A 23,580-nucleotide genomic window follows, 5' to 3' on the forward strand; every position below is an offset into this window, starting at 1 on the left:
TGATTAATTGTTTTATGTATTTGGGTGCTCCCAAATTTGGCACATAGATATTTATAATTGTTAGCTTTTCCTGATGGAGAGATCCTGTAATTATTATATAATGTCTATCTTTATCACTTGTTACTCCCTTTACTTTCAAGTCCAGTTTGCCTGATGTAAGTATGGCTATTCCGGCTTTCTTTTGGCTTCCAGTCACATGATAGATATTTCTCCATCCCTTTAATTTCAACCTGAAGGTGTCTTCCAGTCGAAAATGAGTATCTTGTAGACAGCAGATAAATGGGTTTTGTTTTGTTTTTTTATCCATTCTGCTACCCTATGTCTTTTGATGGGAGCATTCAGTCCATTTACATTCAGTGTTATTATCAAAGAATGTGGGTTTAGAGTCATTGTGTTTTCCCTAGAATTCATGTTTAGAGTGGTGTCTCTGGCACCTTGTATTCTTTGCAACATTTCCCTTATAGAGTCTCTGTTAGGATTTCCAGTAGGGCTGGTTTAGTGGTCATAAATTCTCTCAATTTTTGTTTATTTGGAACACTTTTATCTCTCCATTTTGAATGACAGGCTTGCTGGATAAAGGATTCTTGGCTACATGTTTTTTCTGTTCATCACATTGAAGATTTCCTGCCATTCCTTCCTGGCCTGCCAGGTTTCATTAGATAGGTCTGTAACCACTCTGATAGGTTTCCCTTTGTATGTGAGGGCCCTTTTCTCCCTAGCTGCTTTCAGAATTCTCTCTTTATCTTTATATTTTGCCAGTTTCACTATGATATGTTATGCCGAAGGCCAATTCAAGTTACATCTTAAGGGGGTGTTTGTGCCTCTTGAATTGGAATGTCTATTTCTTTTCCCAGATTTGGGAAATTCTCAGTTATAATTTGTCTAGTATCCCTTCAGGACCTTTCTCTCTGTCTTCTTCTTCAGGAATCCTATGGTCGGATGTTGTTCTGTTTGTATCACTCAGGTCTCGAATTCTCCTTTCCTGCTCCTGGATTAATTTGTCTTTTTTTCAGCTTCCTCTTTTGCTATAATTATATCTTCTAATTCGCCTATTCTTCTCTGTGCCGCATCAGTCCTTGAGGTGGCTGCCTCTAGTTTGTTATTCACCTCATCTTTTTAACTCATCACTCCTATTTTCAAAGTGCCTAGTATTGTCTCAGTTGTTTCTTTGATGCTTTTCTCAACCCCAATGATTAATCTTATGACAAGCTTTTTAAATTCTTGATCTGATATGTTGTCTAGATCTGCCTTGAGCAGTTCTGTGGCTGTGACTTCCTCCTGGAAGTTCTTCAGGGGAGAATTCCTTCGTTTTGTCATTTTTGCTAGTTTTCTGTCTCTTGTCACCTTTAGAAAGCTCGTTGTGCACTGTGCACCTGTTAATATTTCTCTGTTAAAGGAGGCTTATTGACTGTCCAGGGTCTGTCGTTTCAGGAAATATTCTTTTAATGGTGTCTCTCAGTTTCTCTTGTTGTGCCTTTGAATATTTTATTTCCCTACTCAGCAATATTTGGGACTCGCCTTCTTGCACACTTTGGCTTGTTTCTTGGTGTAGCCCCTAAGAAGGAAAACAGACAAACACAGAGGGAACAGTAACACACAAACGCACAGACAAATCAAACAAACAAACACATAAAAGTGGGGAACAAAAGAAAGAAAATGGAGAGGAAACAGACTAAAAGAAGAGAAGAAGAAAAGAAAAATAAATAAATAAATAAGGAGAGTCAGAGACAACAAAGGACAGGGGACATTCTGAAAGTGTATGACCAGTTGAGGGGAGAGGTAGGGATGAGATATAGGAGAATATAACTGGATTGCAAGAAGGTAAAAAAAAGGGAGAAAGGAGAAAGGAAAATAAGGAGTAAAAATTTTTAAAAATTTAAGTAAAAAAATGTAATAATAATAAATATGTACAGAAAAAGAAGAAAAAAAATTAAGAAAAAAAGAAGAAGGAAAAAATTATTAATAAAAAAAAACAGCAGCTCCCCGTAGGCATGGTTTGGTGTGGTAGGTCTCAGAGGCTGCTCTCAGAGGCTCTGCCTTGGTGTCTGCAGAGATTAGATAGGCGGCACACCAAACTCCGCTGAACTACACACTGTAGGCCACTCTAATGAATCCAGTCTCCTTGGTTGAGCTGAGTTGTATTTTCCAGGCCCGTCTTGGTTCAAAGTTCCAGTCCATGCACTTTTATGCTACCACAGATGAGATGTATTTGATTTGGTGGCTGGCTTCTTAGGGGGAGGAATCAGTTTCTCTTGGCTCAGGCAGGGATTTTGGCTGCCCCTGCCTGGGGCGAGATGCACAGCAGGAGGTGAAGTGCGCACCGTCAGAGACCCAACCCCCAGCCGGGATCGCGTTACGTTGGGGGAGGAATGAGGGCGCAGCTGTTGCCGGAGGCGCCGGGAGCTGCTGGAAATGAGCTGGGAGCTCCCACAGCCTGAGTGTGGCCCAGGCCTCCACAGCCGCCAACTCCCTGCAGGGATTGTGCAGAGATGGGGGCTGGCACCCGGGATTCAGGTTTCGTGCGGCCAATGTTGGGGGCCAGATGCGCCGTGGAAATGAGGTGCGTGCTCCCACTCCCAAAACTGAGGTCGAAGTGAGCACCCCTGACACCGCCGCTGCCTCGGCTGCCGACTCCTCGCCAAGATGGCGCCAGACTGGAAGCTGTTCCTTCCCTTGCGCCACCCAGGTTTGGGATTCCAGCTACCCAGCAGTTATCTATGGAGTGAGCTTCTCTCTCCAAGCGCGATTAAGCGTTCTTTACCTCTTCCCCAGAGACAGTACTATGAGCGTGTTCAGTCTCTCTGTCTCTTCCCTTTGTCTCTCGGGCTCCGCGCGCTTGCCCCATGTTGGGCTGGGGCTCCTTCCTCCCCTGCCCGTCTCAGGCTGGCCCGTTTTCCAATCTCCCCAGTTCGCACTCACTCATTCAGGTATCCTTGAGGTTGTCTTCTGGAGTCCGTATTTTCTTCTTCTGCTCTTGCAGATGAGAGTAATGTCCTTCTCAGTTCGATAGATGGGGCAGACGAAGTTTACAGAGCTCCCTTCCTCTCCACTATCTTGGCTCCTTGATCTCAAAAGTTTATATTTTTAATTTATTTAGAGAGAGGGAGTGAGCATGTGGTCATATGCGCCATAGTGGGGGAGGGACAGAGCAAGAGGGAGACCGAGGATCTGAAGCAGGCTCTATGCTGAACCCACCAGCCATGCGATCATGATCTTAACCAAAGTTGGAAGCCCAAGCAACTGAGCGACCCACGCCACTCAACTTGTTTGAATTTTAGGAAAATTATTTTTATTTCGAAAATAATACATCCCTTCTATCTGAAACTAGCATAACACAGTATGTTAATTATGCCTAACTTAAAAAATTAAAATAATACATTCTTGAGGGGCAAAGGAATAAATGATTCATCAGATGTAATTGTTCTCTTGAAACATAAATTTGTCCATATAAACTGTACACTCCTAAATATCAGATGGACTGTACCTTATATAGGCTTGAGCCTTTAAAAAATCACAATGAAATCCTGACAAGTTGTGCATAATGGAACTGTTGATATACTACGCATATATTAAGCATACTCAGGGTTCACTACATAAAGAGCAACCTCTGTGTATCTTTTAAGATGTTCATTAGAGGCGCCTGGGTGGCTCAGTCGGTTAAGCCTCCAACTTTGGCCCAGGTCAGATCTCACGTTCGTGGGTTCGAGCCCCGCGTCAGTCTCTGTGCTGACAGCTAGCTCAGAGCCTAGAGCCTGCTTCTGGTTCTGTGTCTCCTTCTCTCTCTGCCCCTCCCCCTCTCATGCTCTGTCTCTCTCTATATCAAAAATAAATAAAACATTTAAGATGTTCATTAATCTGTGATTGTTTCAAAGGTTGATGTTTTGTATATTAAATTTTTGAGACGAGGCATGCCCCATTATGTTGGGAATACAGGTATTTCAGGTAGTATATGTGAATAGTCTATCCTCGTTATTCTTAGATTCTGTATTTGTGGATTGACTTAGTGACTACTTATTTGTAATATAAAATCAGTACTTGTGAAGCTCTTGTGGCCATTTTTGGACATGTGCAGAGTGGTCAGAAATTTTGAATTGCCCAGCGTACACACCCCTGTGGCTGTCAGGTGTCCATTCCATAATCTATCCAATGCCACAGTTTTTGCATTTTTATGCTTTATGTTGACAATTTCACTGTTTAAAATGGCTCCAAGCATAGTGCTGAAGGGCTGTCAGGTGTTCCTACGCCCAAGAAAGCTATGATGTGCCATATGTGTCGGTCCCTGCCCCACCGGCAGGGCGGTAAATCGGGTCCTTGGTTCCTGAGGGAGGGAGCAAAAATAGGGCAGGAAGGGGAGCACAGAGAGTGAGGCAAGACAAGCGTTTCTGATCAAGCCCGTTTATTGAGAAAATATCCACACCTTTATAGGGTTTGGGGCAGGAAACTGACCCAGGTTGGTTGCCAGGTAACAGAGTCAAATGATTATTAGAAAAAGGGAAACTGAAACTGAAATTTCAAACATAGCATCAAAAGGAGAGTCGCAGACTTGCAGTCTGCAATGCTGGGCAGGGGTGCTTGACACTGCATAAGCCCAAATGCGGTTGATCTTTTGTTCTGTTTGGCTCTTCTAGTCTGGCCGGCTCCAATCCTGAGTGGGAAATACACATCCCTGGCCTGTAGACGGTTAATCTTGTTTTTCTGGGCGCACCCTACAGAGAGGGGCACTTCCTGCCGATAAGCTGAATCTATGCAGCTTCCCACACATATGGATAAAATGCGTGTGTTAGAAAAGCTTCATTAAGGAATGAGGTGTAGTCCTGTTGACTGTGAGTTCAATATTAATCAACAACATATATTAAATAGGATATGTTTAAGGAGAAACACATAAAATAAGGTTGTGTATTGACTGCTTGATGAAAATGTTATGACCAGAGGCTCATAGAAATTGAATTCTGTGTCTTCTAAGAGTACTGAGTCAGTATTCGCGAATTACAGTTTGCATGGTGACCTTACATAATATAAGGACTATAAATAACAGGCTCCACTGTATAGGATGTGTTGCTTCTTTCTTACGGTTTTCAAGATTCTCTTGGGCTTTAGGCAATTAGATTATTTTATCCTAGTTGGTGTTTGTTGAGCTTCATGGATGTATATGTAGATTCTTGTTTTTCATCAAATTTGAGAAGTTTTTGGCCATTATTCCTTCAAATATTCTTTCTGTGCCCGTCTGTCCACTCCTTGTAGGAACCCCATCCTATGCCCAATGGTGTCCCACAGGTCTCTGAGGCTCCTCAGACTGGATGATTTTGATTTATGTTCAAGTGTGCTGACTCCTGTTCAGATCTACTGTTGAACCACTCAGTGTATTTTTTATGTCAGTTATCATATTTTTAAACTCCAGAATTTCTATTTGGTTCTATTTTTTTAATACAGTTTTTGTCTTTTACTGGTATTCTGTATAAGCTGAGACAGCATTGTCATACTTTCCTTTAGTTCTTTACATATGGTTTCCTTTGGTTCTTTCAATTTATTTTTAAATAACGGATTTTAGGTCTTTGTCTAGTAAATCCAGTTTCCTCAAGAATTCTTTCTATTGTTTGTTTTCCTGTGTATGGGTCAAACTTTCTTTTTTTGGGGGGGGGTCAAACTTTCTCATTTCTTTGCATGTCTTATAAAGTTTACTTGGAAACTGACCATTTTAAGTGATAGAATGTGGGAACTCTGAAAAGCAGATTTTCTCCCATCTCCAGGTGAATTCCATGTTAGTTCACATAGAGAAGTGGGATCTTCCAGGGAATCACCAGATAGGTCAGATAATTTTAATTTCCAGGGAATGGAACCTTTGTAGGACCTCTAGCCCAGTTCTGCTCCCTCTGGTGGCTGCCCGCCTTCTGGTTTTCACTGCAAATACAGCTGTTAGTTTTCAGCGCTATCACAGAGTTAGAGAACAGGGAATGGAACTAGGTCAAGTAAAACTCACTGTTCATACTGAAAGTCAGCTGTTTTTCTTGAATAGAAGTTCTCCAGTTTGCTGTAAGCCTGTTAGTTTCCAGAGTTTGAAAGAAGTTGATCCTGACCATTTTGGCCAGTTTTCTTGCTGTATTTATGGAAAAGAGAATTTTTAGAGGTCCTTCTTCTTCTTTTTTTTTTTTTTTTTTTTTTTTTTTTTTTTTTTTTTTACTAGAGAGAGAAAATGCACACAAGCAGAGTCTAGAGGAGCACAGGGAGAAAGGGAGAGAGAATGGGAATCTTTTTTTAAAATTATTTTTGATGTTATTTATTTATTTATTTATTTATTTTTGAGAGACAGAGTGCAAGCTAGGGAGGGACCAAGAGAGAGGGAGACACAATCCAAATGAGGCTCCAGGCTCTGAACTGTCAGCACAGAACCCGACAGCACAGAGCCCAATGTAGAGCTCGAACCCACCAACTAGAGATCATGACCTGATCCAAAGTCAGATGCTCAAGTGACTGAGCCACGCAGGCGGCTCAAGAGAATGAGAATCGAGCCTGACGTGGACTGCAATCCCATGATCCTGGGATCATGACCTGAGCTGAAATCAAGAGTGGGACCCTCAACCTACTGGGCCACCCAGGCATCTCTGTTGCTTTCTTCTTAATAGTGAAATTGCAGTTTGGACCAGGTCTGAATCTTAGAGTTTGCTGAGGCTTTTAATCTATAACTTTTTCTTACACTCCTAAGTTAGTCATACAAACACACATTTCAGAATAGTGCAATGTACATATTTTTGGTCCCCCTGGTTTATTATAAAGAAGGAATGAGATTTGATTGAGACCAGCCATTTGGGAATCTCTACCTTACTGCCTCTCAGGTCCCACTCTCCCCATCCCACCCCCAGTGCTATTTCCCTACCCATGTCTCTCCTTTCTGTGCTAGCTAACTCTTTGTTTCTTCTTTTAATTTATTTTTATTTATTTATTTATTTATTTAGAAAAAGACAGAAAGAGAGCAAGCTTAAGTGGGAAAGGAGTAGGAGGAGAGAGAACCTTAAGTGGGCTCCATACCCAGCTCAGAGCCCTATGCAGAGCTCAATCTCACAACCATGACCTGAGCCAAAACCAAGTCAGATGCTTAACCAACTAAGTCACCCAGGTGCCCCATCTTCCTTTAATTTTTTACTGAAGAATAACTTTGGAAGGTGTACTAATTATAATAACAGTGCTTGATTATTTTACCTTCAACTGAACACCCAGGTGATCACCACCCTGGTTAGTCAGTAGCTACCTACAGTGCTACAGACCTGCCCAGGAACCAGCGGGTCATTTTTCAGATGGAGCCTATAATTAACATGCCGTAAAATTTACCATTTTAAAGTGTGAGATTCAGGAGGTTTTATTGTATTAACAAAGTTGTATGGTCATCAGCACCGTCTAGTTCTAGATCATCCTTATCACCCAAAGAAGAAACTCTGTTAAATAGCAGTCATTCCCCATTCTCTTCCTGTCCTCAATTCCTGGCAGCCAATAGTCTACTTTCATCTATCTCTGTAGCTTTGCTCTGTCTGAATGTTTCATGTCAGTGGAATCTCTCATTATATGGCCTTCTGTGTCTGGCTTTTTTCACTTACCATATATTTTCAAGGTTCATCCACATTGTAGCATTTATCAGTGCTTCATTCCTTTTTATGGCTGAATATATTGTATGGCACCACTGCATCCTGTTTATTCATTAATCAGTTGATAGACATTTGGGCAGTTTCCACTTTTTGGCAATTATGAATAATACTGCTATGGACATTTGTGTGTAAGTTTTTCACTTATGATTTTATTTAGTTGTCATGTGCAAGTTTTTATATGAACTTATATTTTCAGTTTTCGTGGCTGCATACTTTGCAGTGGAATTTTGGGTCATATGGCAACTCTCTCTTACAGTTTGAGGAATGCCAGCCTGCTTTTCACAGTGGTTTGCATCATTTCAGATTCCTACCAACACTGTATGAAAGTTCCAGTTTCTCTGCATTGTTGCCCATACTTGTTTTTGTTTCTTTTTTTTATTTTTTAATGTTTATTTATTCCATTGACTTATATGTCTTTCCTCATGCCAGTACTCCACTGATTATTGTAGCTTTTTAAAAAAAAAATTTTAATGATTTTTATTTATTTTTGAGAGACAGAGATAGTGTGAGCAGGGGAGGGTCAGAGAGAGAGGGAGACACAGAATCTGAAGCAGGCTCCAGGCTCTGAGCTAGCTGTCAGCACAGAGCCCGACGCGGGGCTTGAACTCATGAACTGTGAGATCATGACCTGAGCTGAAGCCGGCCGCTTAACCGACTGAGCCACCCAGGCGCCCCTATTGTAGCTTTGTAGTAGGTTTTCAAATCAAGAAGTCTGAATCCTCCAACATATTTTAAAAAAATTTTTTTAGTGTTTATTTTTGAGATAGAGACAGAACATGAGTGGGATAGGGGCAGAGAGAAAGGGAGACACAGAATCTGAAACAGGTTCCAGGCTCCAAGCTGCCGGCACAGAGCCTGACATGGGGCTTGAACTCACAAACCATGAGACCACGACCTGAACTGAAGTCAGATGCTTAACCAACTGAGCCACTGAGGCACCCCAACAACATATGTTTTCTGATATATGTTTTGGCCATCGTGAGTCCCTTGTATTTCCGTATGAATTTAAGGATCAGCTTGCCGGTTCCTATAAAAAAAAAAGGGGTTCAGATTTTTATTTTGAATTTGTAGATGTATTTGGTGAAGTAGTATATATTTAAGCATTATAAGTTTGATTCAGATACATTTTGGAAATATATGTAAAGTGAAAAATAAGTATAATGTTTATGATGCTCTCCTTAAAATTAGGTAAGTATATAGATCTTCCTTGGCCTTCCAGGGTCAACGGGCGGAGTAATGGGGGTGGATTGTCCGAGCCACCGGCCCCAGTGTGTCACACAGAACAAAGAAAGAGTGCTCTTGAGAGCTGCACAAGACGCTCGCTAGGGCCAGCTCGAGGCGGTGACTTTCTGTTGGCTTCTGTGTGAACGGCACTCCTGTTGAGGACGTCGGTCATACATCAGCATTTGTAAAGCTACATTGGTTATAGTAGAGCATTTGGGCATGGTTAGATAGGATTTCCTTTTTGTCATGAATTTGAAAAAAGAACAATGAGGAACATTTCTTAGAAGTAGTTGTCTGATAATGTTGTTTCTTAAAAAGTTTGTGAGGTGTTTTAAGAGTCAAGATTCTATTGAACACAGAGCTACAAATGGCACCAGTTTAGTTGCACTTACATGCTAGCTGGCTGCGAGTTGCTACATCTTTAGAGTGTGTGTTTGTATCTCTCGTCTCTTGCTCTTTCCCTACCTTCCTCGGTTCCTTTTGCGACTAATTGTAAAGGCATGTTGTAGTTGGCTATGATGGGCTACAAAGTGTGACTTGTATTTTTTTTTTATCAATGAAAGAAAATAGAAAGAAAACCTAGCTATCAATAAGTAAGCCAAACTGTATTCAGAGTTCATGTAGTTTGTAGTTTAACAAAGACTAAATATAACACTTGGTAAAATAGACTTGAACTATTGTTACATTTGGGAGAACAGATGGGTCCAGCAAATGTGAGCCCTGATATTAGCTGTGTGAGAAGAGTCATACTACTTCACTGTTAAAAGTATCAGAGGGGCGCCTGGGTGGCTCAGTCAGTTAAGCCTCCGACTTCGGCTCAGGTCATGATCTCATGGTCTGTGAGTTTGAGCCCCGTGTCGGGCTCTGTGCTGACAGCTCAGAGCCTGGAGCCTGCTTCAGATTCTGTGTCTCCCTCCCTCTCTGTGTCCCTCCCCAGCTTGTGCTCTGTGTGTCTCTCTCTCAAAAATAAATACACAGTACAGGTATCAGAAACTATAACCAGAGATGCTGAGACATTGCTGTTAGCACCTGTGCAGAGCCACGGTTTCTGTACAAGCTGCCCCAGGGTAAAGGAATTGACACACACCCCACTGGGCTTCCCTTTGAGCATCCAGAGGGGCACCTGGGTGAGGGCCAAGAGAATCCTGTCTGCCCAGCTCCTGTCAGCCACTCATCACTCCAGGCTCTGTCTGTGTGCTGCGCTTCCGCCCAGCTGGAGTGTCCGGAACGGGCCCTATGCCGTGCTGCTTTGGGGCCTTTGCTCTGGTGGTCCTTTGAGCTGGTGAACCCCACCCATCCCTTTGCACTTGTGAAAACATATCCTTCGGTCAAGGGCTACCTCACAGTAACATTTTCTTTGCAGCAACCTTCCTGATCTCTCTCTGTTTTGGCTCCTCCCTCTTTTCCAGTCCCCCTCACAGTTGTATGAGTGCTGTGGTTGTTGACCATCCTCCCCGGGATCTGGGTACCCTCCTGATCCTCTTGCGAATTCATGAGCTCCTTGAGGAGGGATCAAGGGTTATGCTGAATACCAACATGAATCCAGGCTCTGTTAGCCTCAGCTGTGGAGTGGTTGGTATGGAATCAAACTTTCCTAGTTGCACTATTTTTGTACCACAACTTGAGGAATTTTCTAATAGTCCTCATGTCATGGTTCAACTCTAGCTCTTGTACTTGCTTTTGTAAGTCTATCTGTGATTTCTCACTCACTTACGGCCTGCCTTTGTGGCCGGTAGCGTTTCAGGAGTTAATGTTTCAGAATTCCTCATTGTCCTGTAACTTTCCTAACTTTGTCTTATTTTTCCCCCCTCACAGGAAATGACTTAGAGGCCTTACAAATACATCTGCACATTCTTGCTTCAGACTTTACAACGGAGGGCCAGCCCAGTCTGGAAGCACCTCTTATTACCATTACAAGGAAACTGCTACCTCAGCAAACAAAAGGAAAGGAGGAGGAGACTTCTAATAACAAATGCCATTTAAAAAAAAATGTTTGTTTTCAAAAAATATGACAGGAAATTTGGAAATGTTCCGCGCTGACAAGAAGCTTTGCAGGTGACTGGACTTGGCAGGCAGGCTCTGTCAGAGCTCTGCAGGGGTTTGATCCTCCTTCTTCAGGACTTGGTGAGAAGTAACTGGACTGTTTTTAAAATGCTGTTGATCAGCTTTTGGGCTTGGGGGTTCTAACTTTTCTGGTGTATTGAAGATATGTTATATTACATTATATTACATTTTTTAAAAGTTAAGTTATTTTTCTGCCATTGTAAATACAAGTATCAGAATATTCTTGCAAGCAATTATAGGTAAACATTTTTCTTGGCAACATATCTTTTTATTACGTGAGTGGAATGCTAACAGTTCTTATACAGCATTTTGGACACATGTTTATTTTTGGTCAGAGGTCTTGCCTACACTGAAAATATTAATTACATAAACCCGTTGTTCTCACATCTACTTTGGGTCACATGGTCGCCTGCCTCATGGAAATGCCTTTTTTAAAACACCGATTTGCAGAACTCCACTATTTTTATACCTAGCTACAGTTTTGGGGGGAACAAGAAGAGTCAGGCCCAGGACCCGCTCACGGCCACTGGGACAGCCACCCCTCCCGCATGTATTGCTGCAGCGCCCAGGACACTAAAATGGACTACAAGCGGCGCTTCCTGCTCGGCGGGTCCAAGCAGAAGGTGCAGCAGCACCAGCAGTACCCGATGCCCGAGCTGGGCCGAGCGCTGAGCGCTCCCCTGGCGTCCACGGCCACCCCTGCCCCCCTGGGCACCCTCAGCGCCGCGGGCAACTGCCACCACGCCATGCCCCACTCCACTCCCATCGCTGACATCCAGCAGGGCATCTCCAAGTACCTGGATGCCCTCAACGCCTTCTGCCGTGCCACCACTTTCCTCACAGGCCTCTTCAGCTCTGTGTTCAGGAACTCGCACTACGCCAAGGCCGCCCTGCAGCTGAAGGACGTGCAGGAGCACGTCCTGGAAGCAGCCAGCCGGCTGACCTCAGCCGTAAAGCCTGAGATCGCCAAGATGCTGATGGAGCTGAGTGCCGGGGCCGCGAACTTCACAGACCAGAAGGAGTTCAGCCTCCAGGACATTGAGGTAGGGTATCTCTGTGTCGTACTTGGGCAGGAAGGTGTATTCCGGAGGGAAGTGAGAATGCGGTCTTCATTTTTTTCCTAAATCACGACAATGATGATCTTCATCTTCTTTCTGTTGATACTCTGTCCTTGTAAAAAACTGTGTGCATACAGGTTCTAGATTGCTTTCGCTTCTTCATTGCAAACTACGTAGGTTAAAAGACTATAAAACAAACAAATAGGCCTGTATTTTATGTTCTTTAAATTTTGAACTTGAAACTTTATTTCCAAATTGCATACTGTTAAAAGTGGGGACTGAGAATTCTAAATGTGATTATGAACCTTATTGTGAATTGTCATCATATAGAACCATTGGTTTAATGTCGAAAGTTCACATATGCTTGCTGGATAAATTATTTTACTGGTTCTAAATTAATTGATTAATACATTTCTTAGGGTCTTTGTTAATCAAAATGAAATATTCTCCCTCTTTCAGGGCTTTAGATTCAAATGTAAGATTTGAATACAAATTTCATTTAGAATAAAAATGACCATCTTTTTTCTTTCATTTAGGAAACCATTTATTAAAGTGATCTGCTGCTAGATTAATGTCACTAACTAGTATCATTGCTAGATTTTAGAAATCATTGTTGGCTGCTCAGAGAGTTCTGAGTTTGATTTCTCAAGTCCTTGTACATTTTACCAGTGTGTCAGAGGTTAGGTTCCTGAATGCTAGGACAGAGAATGTCCCTTCCATCCTGGGGCTAAATTTGATTTTAGGAAATCACGTCTTCTGAGCCAACTCCGATGGTTAGGGTAGCTAAACAAACTAATTTATATTGCTTTGAATTTAGGGGGGATAAAAAAGGTAGGTTATTAAGTAATGGGACTAATTTGTATTGTTTAAAAGTTATTTTGAAGGCATTTTCAAGAGAATTTAGAACTGTATTTGAAAAGAGACAGTGTTATTGCTGTAAATTTGGGATCGTTAGACTTTTTCTGTACCAAGAAAATAGTAAATTAAGTTTATTTCAGAGAGAGAGAGAGAGAGCGCATACAAGCAGGGGAGGGGCAGAGAGGGGGGGAAAAAGAGAATCCTAAGCAGGCCCTGCATTATCAGCACAGAGCAAAACTCTGCGCTCAGTCTCACGAACCACAGGATCGTTACCTGAGCTGAAATCAAGAGTCGGACACTTAACTGACTGAGCTCCCCAGGCTTTACCCCCCCTGCCCCCCCGAAAACCTGTCTTAACCTCTGGACCTGTCTGTTGAACCAGCCCATGGGCTGTAGTTTACTGAACCTACTGGTCATTTTCTTTTGAATCTGTCCAAGTATATTTTAAATTTCTGATTATTTCTATGATCATATTTTATATTCAGGGAAATTACCATTTTGAAGTGTTTTTAAAATGGCTTGTGATAGTTTAAAGTATTTTTTGAGTTACATGTTTAAAATATACATAAAGCATTTAAAACAATTTTTTTTAATCTACTTCTTGGGGCACCTGAGTAGCTCAGTTGGTGAAGCTTCTGACTCTTGGTTTGGGTTTAGGTCATGATCTCAGGGTCTGTGAGTTCGAACGTGTATCAGGCTCTGCAGTGACAGCGTGGAGCCTGCTTGGGATTTTCTCTCTCCCTCTCTTTCTGCCCCTTTCCACACTCTCGCCATCTGTCTCTCAAAATAAATAAATTTTTAAAAAAAGTACTTCTCAAAAGAAGTTCCAAGGGTGAGACGTAAAACTGCTGCTTTCCTCTCCCACCCCATTCTGTGTCCCAGAAGCGAGCACTGTTAGCGGGCCAGCTTGTGCCGTTCAGACTGCTGTTTGGGGACGTGCGTGCGCACGCACACATGTACAGCTGGACTTCTGTTTGTTTTACAGAAAGGACCGCGTTCTTCCGCCACCAGTGTGCCTGGTCGCTGCTTTGCCGAGATGTGGCAAGACAGCAGTCAGGTACTCTGCCCTCTCAGGAGGGGCCATACAGTATTAGACCCAGCCTGTCACAGCTCTCATCCTGTAATGACATAAGCACTTTTCGTTTTTAGAATTTCAGGCAAGAGTGGTTTGAAAAATAAGGCCAAAGGCTTTTATTTTAACCTGAACATCACTGAGTTCTTTTCAGCACATGCCTCCAGCCTCCAGGTGCTAGAGGAGACAGAGCTAGACATGGCCCTTTGCCCTCCAACCCTGCCTGGCTGGTGCCCTTGTTCCAGGTCAGGACGAGAGGAGGAGAAACCAGCCCTGAGGACTGGGGGTTAGTTAGGAAGCTCCTGGGCTGAGGTTACACCTACCTTGGTCCTTCTGCTTTCTTGGGACCAGTGTGGACCACTTGAGCTGAGAAAGGAGAAATAGTTCTAATTGTTGTGGTTTGGAATTTTGACTTGGCTTCCCTGCTGAAATGTGATTAGGATAGCTGGACTACTACCGTGTTTTTGTGCATAATAGGCTCAACAGGCTTTGGAGGCTAGACTGGAAACTAAAGTGCTGTTGATGGGTTTTAAAACGAATCTATGGGTGTATTCTAAGTTTCAAACAGCTGGCTTATAAGTAAATTCTAAAGTGTGATTGCCAAGTTTAGACTTAACATTTTGCTTTTTGCACAGAGCAGTATTTATTGTTTCTGGAACTTAGGTACTGCCATGGGTCAATAGGGTCTCACCCTCGGAATATTCACCAAGTCACATGGAATGGCTAGGTATTTGGGTTTTTTCCTTTTGGTCTTTTTAGGGTTTTATCGGCAAGGCCTTGAGAGGCTCCCTAACGATTCATCCCTGGGTCCTAACAGTGCTGAACTTGACTGGTTAGGTAGGACTTCTCTGCTGAGGAGTACAGCCCTGAATTCAGTGTTCAAATGCTTCCCCATTTTAAACCTAAGACAATGGTCATAATAAAACTATAATTGATTTTGTATAGTAAGAGGTATAGAATTTTCAAATAATCTATTTTTAAGAGGAAAAATAGTCCCAAAAGTACCAGTGAAAAGAGATCATAGATAAGACAGCAATAAAGAGAGGGTACCTGGGTGGCTCAGTTGGTTGGGCATCCAGCTTTGGCTCAGGTCATGATCTCATGGTTCATGGGTTCGAGCCCCATGTCGGGCTCTGTGCTGACAGCTAGCTCAGAGCCTGGAGCCTGCTTCAGATTCTGTCTCCCTCTCTCTCTGACCCTCCCCTGCTCGCACTGTCTCTGTCTCTCAAAAATAAAATTTAAAAAAATTTAAGAAAAGATAGCAATAAAGAAATTACGTTTGTAACTACAGAGTAGGAACTATCAGTAATTAAAGTAAGTGTTGAAATGTTTCTTTGAAATAAGTTAAATATTTCACAATAAACTGCATAATAACAAATTTACTGAGAGCCTCAGAATTCACATGGTTGTACGTTTACTCAACCATTTCCTCATGCTACTAAATATTTTGCAGAATCAAAAAATAAATAAGTAAATAAACCCAAGACAAAGTACTGATCCCACCGCCCCACCCAAGAGGGGGCCCGGAGCGTGCTTGTTCTGTTGCCTTACTCACAGCCAGGTCTGGGATGTGCTCCCTGCTTGCCGTGCTTGTGTCTGGGAACTGCAGCAGCTCACTCTGCCTCTGGGGCAGGCCTGGCCTGCGTGAGACCTGTCCTGTCCGGACCTGTCAGTGACTTTGCCCCTTACTCTCCCAACCTCATGGTTACAATCTCACTGGTAGAGAAATGAGTTGTGACTGCTGTTTCACTAGTTAATTAGTGCCAGGAACGTGGTTATGGGGCATGGAGTCAGAAGATCCGGGTTTAGAAAATGACTCTGCTTCTTACTGTCTGTACAGCCTTGAGCAAATCTTCTAACCTCTGTAAGCCTTACTTTGCCCATCTATAACATGGAATTATAAAATGGAATTATCAGGGCCCCTGGTTGGCTCAGTCAGTAGAGCATGTGATTCGATTTCAAGGTTGTGGGTTCAAGCCCCATGCTGAGGGTAGAGATTACTTAAAAAAAAAATCTTTAAAAAATAAAATAAAATGGAGTTACCACCCACCTTCCAGAGTTCTGGTGAAGATCAGAGGTGATTAGTGTTTCTGAAACACTATACCCAGGTGTCATCATCATTGTTATTGCTTCCAATATGGCTTGAATGGTGCTAATAGCCCTTCTCTGAAGTGCAGAGCACAATTATGTACCAAACGAGCATCAGAGAGAAAAGTTCAGCAAGTATTCTTCTAAATGGGATACTTTTAAGGGGGAAAGGCTGCCACTCCTAAAACATGTGCTCTGTTCATTTCTTTCCTAGTTCTTTTTTTTTTTTAATGTTTATTTATTTTTAAGCGAGAGAGACAGAGTGCAAGGAGGGGAGAGGCAGAGAGAGGGGGAAACACAGAATCCGAAGCAGGCTCCAGGCTGTGAGCCGTCAGCACAGAGCCCGACGCGGGGCTTGAACTCATGAACTATGATATCATGACCTGAGCCAAAGTTGGACGTTTAACTGACTGAGCCACCCAGGCGCCATCTTCCTGGTTCTTGAAGTAGGCACCTCCCTTGTTGTAAGGCAGCAGCAGTATTACCTGCCTGATGGAGCAACTGCCAGGACCTTTTCATTATAAAAGCCCAAGGGGACCTCTTTTATCAATAGTCATTGCTCTTTTTGCCTTTTGCCGAGAAATGGGACATTGGGGAAGCAAGAGGCTTGGGGGTGGAGTATCCATGAAATATATTTGCAGTACCTAACCAACCACCTTTGGACAAGCCAGTTGACAGTTTAGGTAGGATTTGTCCTCCTCTGGATTTATAGAAAACACGTAGTTTACACTGTATATGAACTGAGATTTTGTTCTAAATAGGAAATGTGATCTTAATCAAGTGCTTCATGGGCATTCCTTTGTAAGAGTCTCAAATTGTCAGTCCAGCCAAAATATAAATTCAGGAAAAATACGGTTTCCCATATTTAATTTGTTGTTTATACAAAGCTTTGTATATCCCACCCAGACATTTTTGAGAGGTAGACCACACGGGACCTGTTGTCTGTATCTTTTCTTTTTGAGTCTAGGAAATTCTGTCTCTACCAGAGATTTTAAAGATCCTGTTGATTCCAGTTTTCCTGTAAAATGCCAGCCTAGCTAAGTTGAGTGGCTGATTTCTCCTTAATTTTATCTATCTCAGTATCGCGTGTCCTAGAAATCTGTTACCCTTTGCAGTTAAAGCATGTAGTCCGTATTAAAGCAGTATACACAGCCCTGTAAAGTGGTTTTCTGTTTATTAGAAAGTCACAGATGTCCACCTCTTTTTACAGGTGTGTATCACTTGTCATAAATAAAATTCCTTTTGCGATGCACATGTGAGTAAAAGAATCAAACCGACCTGTGATCCATGCATCCATGGGACAGATATATGTTGTACATTTTATTTGTGCCAGGGAGCGTTTCAGGCACAAACGATGCAGTAGTGAACAAGACAGAAATTGTTCCATTTGTGAAGAGAAAAGAGGACTGCAGTTTTAGATAAGATAACTAGAAAAGGTGTCATTGAGGTGACTTTTGACTTGTTAAAAAACAAAATTCGGGGCGCCTGGGTGGCTCAGTTGGTTAAGCCTCCGACTTTCAGGTCAGATCTCACGTTCATGGGTTCAAGCCCTGCGTCGGGCTCTGTGCTGACAGCTAGCTCAGAGCCTGGAGCCTGCTTCCGGTTCTGTGTCTCCTCTCTCTGACCCTCCCCCTCTCATGCTGTGTCTCTCTCTGTATCAAAAATAAATAAAACATTTAAATAAATAAATAAATAAAAACAAAATTCATCCAAGTAAATTTTAAAGATCTTACTGGCTTTATTCAACTATTCATGAATCGGGCAGCATCCCATCTAGCAGATAGAAAGGAGTTCCAAGCCAACATAGAAGGCTTTTTATAGGGTAGAAAGGAGCAGACAAAGAAAGTTTCTAGCAAAGAGTGGATCGTTTCCACCAAGGCCATCTTCCTATGGGAGACGGAAGGGGTCTCTTGGGTGGATGACTCACTAGTGTTGCCTGAGTAATTCCAAGGTTTCATTCCTCGAAGAGGCTGAAATTGCAGTTAAGTATTAAGTCTTGGTTGTCTGAGGAAGGCTTAACGCAAGTGACTCCATTTGGGGCCCCTGTTTTATTTATTTATTATATACTTAAAATATTTTTAATGTTTTATTTTTGAGAGAGACAAAGAGACAGAGCGTGAACAGGGGAGGGGCAGAGAGGGAGACAGAGAACCTGAAGCAGGCTCAGGCTCTGAGGTGTCAAGTACAGAGCCCATTGTGGGGCTCAAATTCATGAACTGCAAGATCATGACCGGAGCCAAAGTCGGACGCCCAACCTAGCCACCCAGGAGCCCCCCTCCGCCCATTTCTTTTTTTAAATAAAGACCTGAAGGAGGTAAAGAAGTAACCCTGTTGATAACCAGGACAGAGGATTCCAGGCAGAGGGAACGGCTAGCGCGGTTTCTGAGGCGGGATGAACCTGAGTGTTGGGAGAGTGGTGAGGACCTATTGTGGCTGAAACAGTATGAGCCGGGGGGAGAGGAAGGAGAGAGGGTCCTGAGGTCAGCCTTTGAAGAGAAAGTGGAGGGAGGGCAGTGGGACGGGATCCTTGTGCTGTGCAGTGAGTGAGCAGCGTTGCCACATCCCTGGGGGCCTCTTCACCCTCTGAGGGCTCCAGGGCTGGGGCCTCAGTGTTGGGAGGGTGTGGCCCTCTGAGCAGATGCTGTGCATAGGCATTCCAGAAGCCCAGGGCAGCTCTAGGGATCCCAGGAGTTCTGTGTCTTTAAGGAGACTATATTTTATTTCTTCTGGCAATTTTTGTGTCTTTCCAAGTATCACCACCTTGTAAAGGGGCAGGCAGACTTTAAATCAAACCTTTATGTAATTGAATCTCGGCCTTCGATTTTATGCACTGACACATGTCTTTTATGTAGTGTGTGATTATCTGTAAGTCTGTTTGAAATAATTCATTTGTAAGCACTAACTCATACGAACCTTAATTCAGGCATATTCACATTTCTTTTAGTAGATATGTGCCAAAAATATTGTAGAGCAACAACAATGGAAAATGTTAGGGGCTGGTTACAAAATGTGATTTTTCATTAACCTTAATGGAATTAAATTTGCATGTTGTTCCCTTTTTTTTTTTTTTTTTTTTTTTTGGCCTAAAGGTAAAATTCAGTGTTTGTTCTTTCTTTTCTTTCTTGTTTTGACTAGTAGATCTTTCATAACAGATTATGGGGACAGTACTTCCTAATTATACGTGCCAAATGAAAACCCAAATTGCTGCTATTAATCAGAAACTGACGTTCACTTCATAAAAAGCTTATATAAATCCAGTTTTCAGGCCGTGGCTAATTTCTAGCCACTCTTTCTAGCTTATTCTTTTAAGGTGACTCTTCTATTATCTAAATTGTCTTCAGGGCGCCTAGGTGGCTCAGTTGGTTAAGGCTCCAACCTTCGCTAAGGTCAGATCTCATGTTCGTGGGTTTGAGCCCTGCGTCGGGGTCTGTGCTGACAGCTAGCTCAGAGCCTGGAGCCTGCTTCCAGTTCTGTGTCCCCTTCTCTCTCTGCCCTTCCTCCTCTCATGCTGTGTCTCTCTCTGTATCAAAAATAAATAAAACATAAAAAAAAAATTTTTTTTAATTGTCTTCAGATTTTAGCCTTTAGAAGAATCTATAACTAATTAAGCAGCTGGAATTTGGGTGATTTTGTAAACTCCATTGGGGAGCAACAAGATGTACTGTCTGCCCTGCCCATTCTGTGAGGGTGGAGGCCACTGGGACCATGGGGCACCTGCCACTCTGGAAGCAATGGGCCCTTTGATTTTGATTGGCCAAGACGCACTATGCAACCAGCTCATCATTCTGAAAATTGCTGATGAAAAGAAAATGAATTAAACAAATTTCCTGCTTCTCCAGTACAACTGTTTTTTAGAGTAACCAAATAGCCCTACTGGATGGGGGAAAGTCCTTCTATTTAGAAGAATCTCTGTATGCTTCTGGAAAGAAGAGATGATACAATTAGGAAAATCACCATTTTGCAGACCATAATGAATTAACTGACTCAGGCAAGTGGTCAACAATGGATTTGATAAAAACCAGTTGGTAAAAGGTCACTGGGGAACCTCATAAGGGGAGGATCAGGCCTTTCTCACTCAAATCCAGTGGTCAGCCTCAGCATCACCAGTTGACCATGCCTCCCGAGAACCGCACAGTACCCCCATAGTATATTCTTGGACCTCTCCCTCTTCTCCCCTTTCCCCAGAGGGGGAGGGGACCTGATATAATCTCATCAGTCCTGGAATGAGTTCCCAGTCTACACAAAATACAGGGCGTAGTGGAACAAATTCTGCAACACCACAAGGAAGCCATTAGACAGAAAAGATGTGGCATGTTCTTTAGGCAGTTGACCTGATTTAACAAGTCAAGTAGCATGGAAAAAAATAAAAAGGTAGAAGGCATCTAAAGTGAGAGTTAAGAGCTATGATAACCAAATAAGATAAGCTTTTTGGGGTTGAGATTCAAACAAACGAAAGACATTTAAAAAGATAATTTGGGAAGTTTGAACATGTCCTGGGTCTTGGTTGATTGGGATTTGCTTCAGAACATTCTAGCAGAAAAAGGTGGTGTTCAGGAGGAAGGTGAAAATAACGTGGCAAAATGTTGATGGTTGTTGAAGCTTTTAATGGGTTTATTAGTACTCTCTTGTTCTGTTTGTTTGGACATATTCCAAGTTTTAAAAAAGGGAGAGAGAAAGTTATGTTAGGAGTAGTGTATCAGGAATACCCCATTAAAGATTCCATTCCTTGGAGGATTTGTGCCTGTGAAGTGGTCTCCTAACAGAAAGGAGCATGTTTAGGAAGACTCTTCTGTTTTCTGTCTCCTCACAGAATACTTCATTTCTGGCACTTTGATCACCAAATGTGTCCCGGGGTTTATACCACACCAGACAGTTCTGAGTCAGTTTTGACACTGTTTACTGGAGGTTAGCATCAGCCTCTACACCGGAAGGGCTCAGTCCCACAGGACTTCAGACGCCAATCACAAGTCACAATCAAGGAACAGTCACAATCAAGGAACAGTCACAAGTGTGGTTACCCTTGCTTCTTACCAACTGGCTATAAAGCAGAGGTTCTCATGACCACCGCCATGGGTTCAGTTAATTTGCTAGAGCAGTTCACAGAACTCAGAAAACATTTTACTTCCTACATCATAAAAGGCTATAACTCAGGATCAGCCAGATGGAAGGGACGCACAGGGCAAGGGCTGTGCAGCTTCCCCGCCCTCTCCAGACGCACCTCCCCTCTAGCACCTGCTTGCATTCACCAACCCAGAGGCTCTCTGAACACTGTCCTTTGGGCTTTTTCAAGGCTTCGTTATATAGGTGTGATTGATTAAAAAACATTGACCGTTATTGATTGATTCTGCTTCTAACCTCTCCCTTCCCCAGCGAGGTGGGACTGAAAGTTCCAAACCCATAATCAGCAGTTGGTTCCCTTGACAACCAGCCCCCCATTCATGAGGGGCTTTTCAAAAGTCACCTCGTTAAGGTAAACTCGGGTACGGTTTAGAGGGGCTTGTTATGAATAACAAAACACTTTGTCTCTCTTATTACATTGAAAATTCCAAGGGTTTTAAGAGCTATGTGCCAACAACTTTGGAAGAAGACCAAACTGTGTATTTCATTCTATAAATCACAATATCACAGGGGGTATTATTAAGTTGTAATGATGAGAGTGCCCCTGGGTGGCTCAGTCGGTTAAGCCTCCGGCTTCGGCTCAGGTCAGATCTCACGTTCGTGGGTTTGAGCCCTGCGTCAGGCTCTGTGCTGACAGCTAGCTCAGAGCCTGGAGCCTGCTTCCGGTTCTGTCTCTCTCTGACCCTCCCCCTCTCATACTCTGTCTCTCTCTGTATCAAAAATAAATAAGACATTAAAAAAATTTTTTAAGTTGTAATGATGAAAAGGAAAGCAAGTACTTTTCAGGAAAATGAAGACAATAAAAGTGAAGCGAGGAAGAAGCAGAAAAATACCAACCCCCCCCGCACCCTGCAGGAAGGACCCCCACAGCAGGTAGGAGGCAAGGTGTGCTCCTCATGTTGGTGACTCAAGTGGCAATGCGGCTTTCCATTAGGAGAATATGATTTAAAATTTCATAGTTGCTAAAAAGGCTTGAGTGAACATAAGGGAACTACTAGGTTTGGTGGGCAAATTTGAAGGAAAGAAAAATAAAAGAGTTCCTGGAGTATAATTTTACATAGAACTAGCTTTCCTGAATTCTTTTCTCTTCTAAATGTTTATGGTCACCGGTCAGCTTGTAAGATGTCACAGGATTGGATAACAGCCTGTTTCGGCAGCCTGCCTCCCTCATCTTTACAAATCAGGACTCTAAAATGACATTTGCCTAAAATCCTTCTGGGACCAGCATATACAGGGGTTGTGCTCTCTACCTCCCTGCTGCCTCAGGCCAGCGTGGAGGGGCTTGTTTGCAGCTTCCAGACCTCCACAAGACTGGACTTCTTGCCCTCTGGCTGATGCTGACATATCCAGAGCCAGGAAGGTAGAAATAGCGTGATGTGGAGGAACCCTGGGGGGCCTTGCTCACTCCAGGACCCCGCCTGAGCCCTCATCAGCGCCCTTGGTCTGCTCTCCTCTTTACCTAGCTGCTCCCACCTGCCCTCCTGGAGAAAATACACACGATCTGGCTATGAGCTGGCAGAGATGGGTGACGACAGTCAAAAGTGCTCTGGGCCGTGTGGGCGAGACCAAGTAGATTGAGACGTTAGGTGTGATGCTGTGGGAGCAAGTGGAGCATAGCCTCAAGTCTGATGCTGGTTGGTTCAGGGTTCTCCTGCTCCCCTCACTCTGGCAGGACCCAGTCCCCCACACCAGAACTTCCTCCACAACCTGGAAAAGGTTCAGATAGGCCAGAAAACCAGAGTAGGCCCTGATAAGGATTTAGATTTTATACAGAATGAAATGGGATTTTTTAAACATATATTTATTTTGAGAGAGAGAGAGAAGGGACAAAGAGAGAGGGAGAGAATCCCAACCAAGCTCCATACCGTCAGCATGGAGCCTGGCGTGGGACTTGAACTCACAGAACCATGAATGATGACCTGAGCCAAAACCAGGAGGTGGATACTCAACAACTGAGCCACCCAGGTGCCCTGATACGGGATTTTTTTTAAGGGATTTTGAGCAAGAGACCGGCATGATTGGACTTGTTTTTATAAAGAAAATCACTATGGCTACAAGTGACAGAAACCAAACTCAAAATAGCTTAAATGACAATGCAAGCAAAAAGCAGCTAATAGTAGTGTATGCTGTGCTCTGTTCTGAGACTACACATAAACTCGCTGAATTCCATTAAATTTTCTCTTTTAAGTTTAATTTTTTTTATTTTCGAGAGCAAGAGAGACAGAGCATGAGTAAGGGAGGGGCAGAGAGAGAGAGACAGACACAGAATCTGAAGCAGGCTCCAGGCTCTGAGCCTGATGTGGGGCTCGAACTCAGGAACCCTGAGATCATGACCTGAGCCAAAGGCACCCCATAATTCTATTAATAACCTTATGAGTTAGATACTGTTCACATTCCTGTTTTGTCGATGAGGACACGGGAGTGTGGAGAGGTTAAACAGCCTATCTTCCTGGCAGATCCAGAC

At 43.1% G+C, this 23,580-nt stretch overlaps 1 protein-coding gene across 3 annotated transcripts in view; it reads left to right on the forward strand.

Annotated features, from left to right (window-relative positions):
* KIAA0355 (KIAA0355 ortholog) overlaps positions 1–23,580 on the forward strand; it is a 75,895-nt gene that overhangs the window by 16,003 nt on the left and 36,312 nt on the right. For 2 of the 3 annotated variants that reach the window (XM_029924514.1, XR_003903604.1), the window contains 2 exons: positions 10,268–10,434; positions 10,674–11,965. In XM_029924514.1, coding sequence (XP_029780374.1) covers positions 11,471–11,965 — 495 coding nt within the window. In that variant the 5' untranslated portion in view covers positions 10,268–10,434; positions 10,674–11,470. Of the gene's footprint in view, positions 1–10,267; positions 10,435–10,673; positions 11,966–23,580 lie in introns of those variants that run through there. The other variant, XM_029924515.1, reaches the window with a different exon arrangement.

The sequence above is a fragment of the Suricata suricatta genome, chromosome 16, assembly GCF_006229205.1.
Source record: "Suricata suricatta isolate VVHF042 chromosome 16, meerkat_22Aug2017_6uvM2_HiC, whole genome shotgun sequence".
Classification (NCBI taxonomy): domain Eukaryota; kingdom Metazoa; phylum Chordata; class Mammalia; order Carnivora; family Herpestidae; genus Suricata; species Suricata suricatta.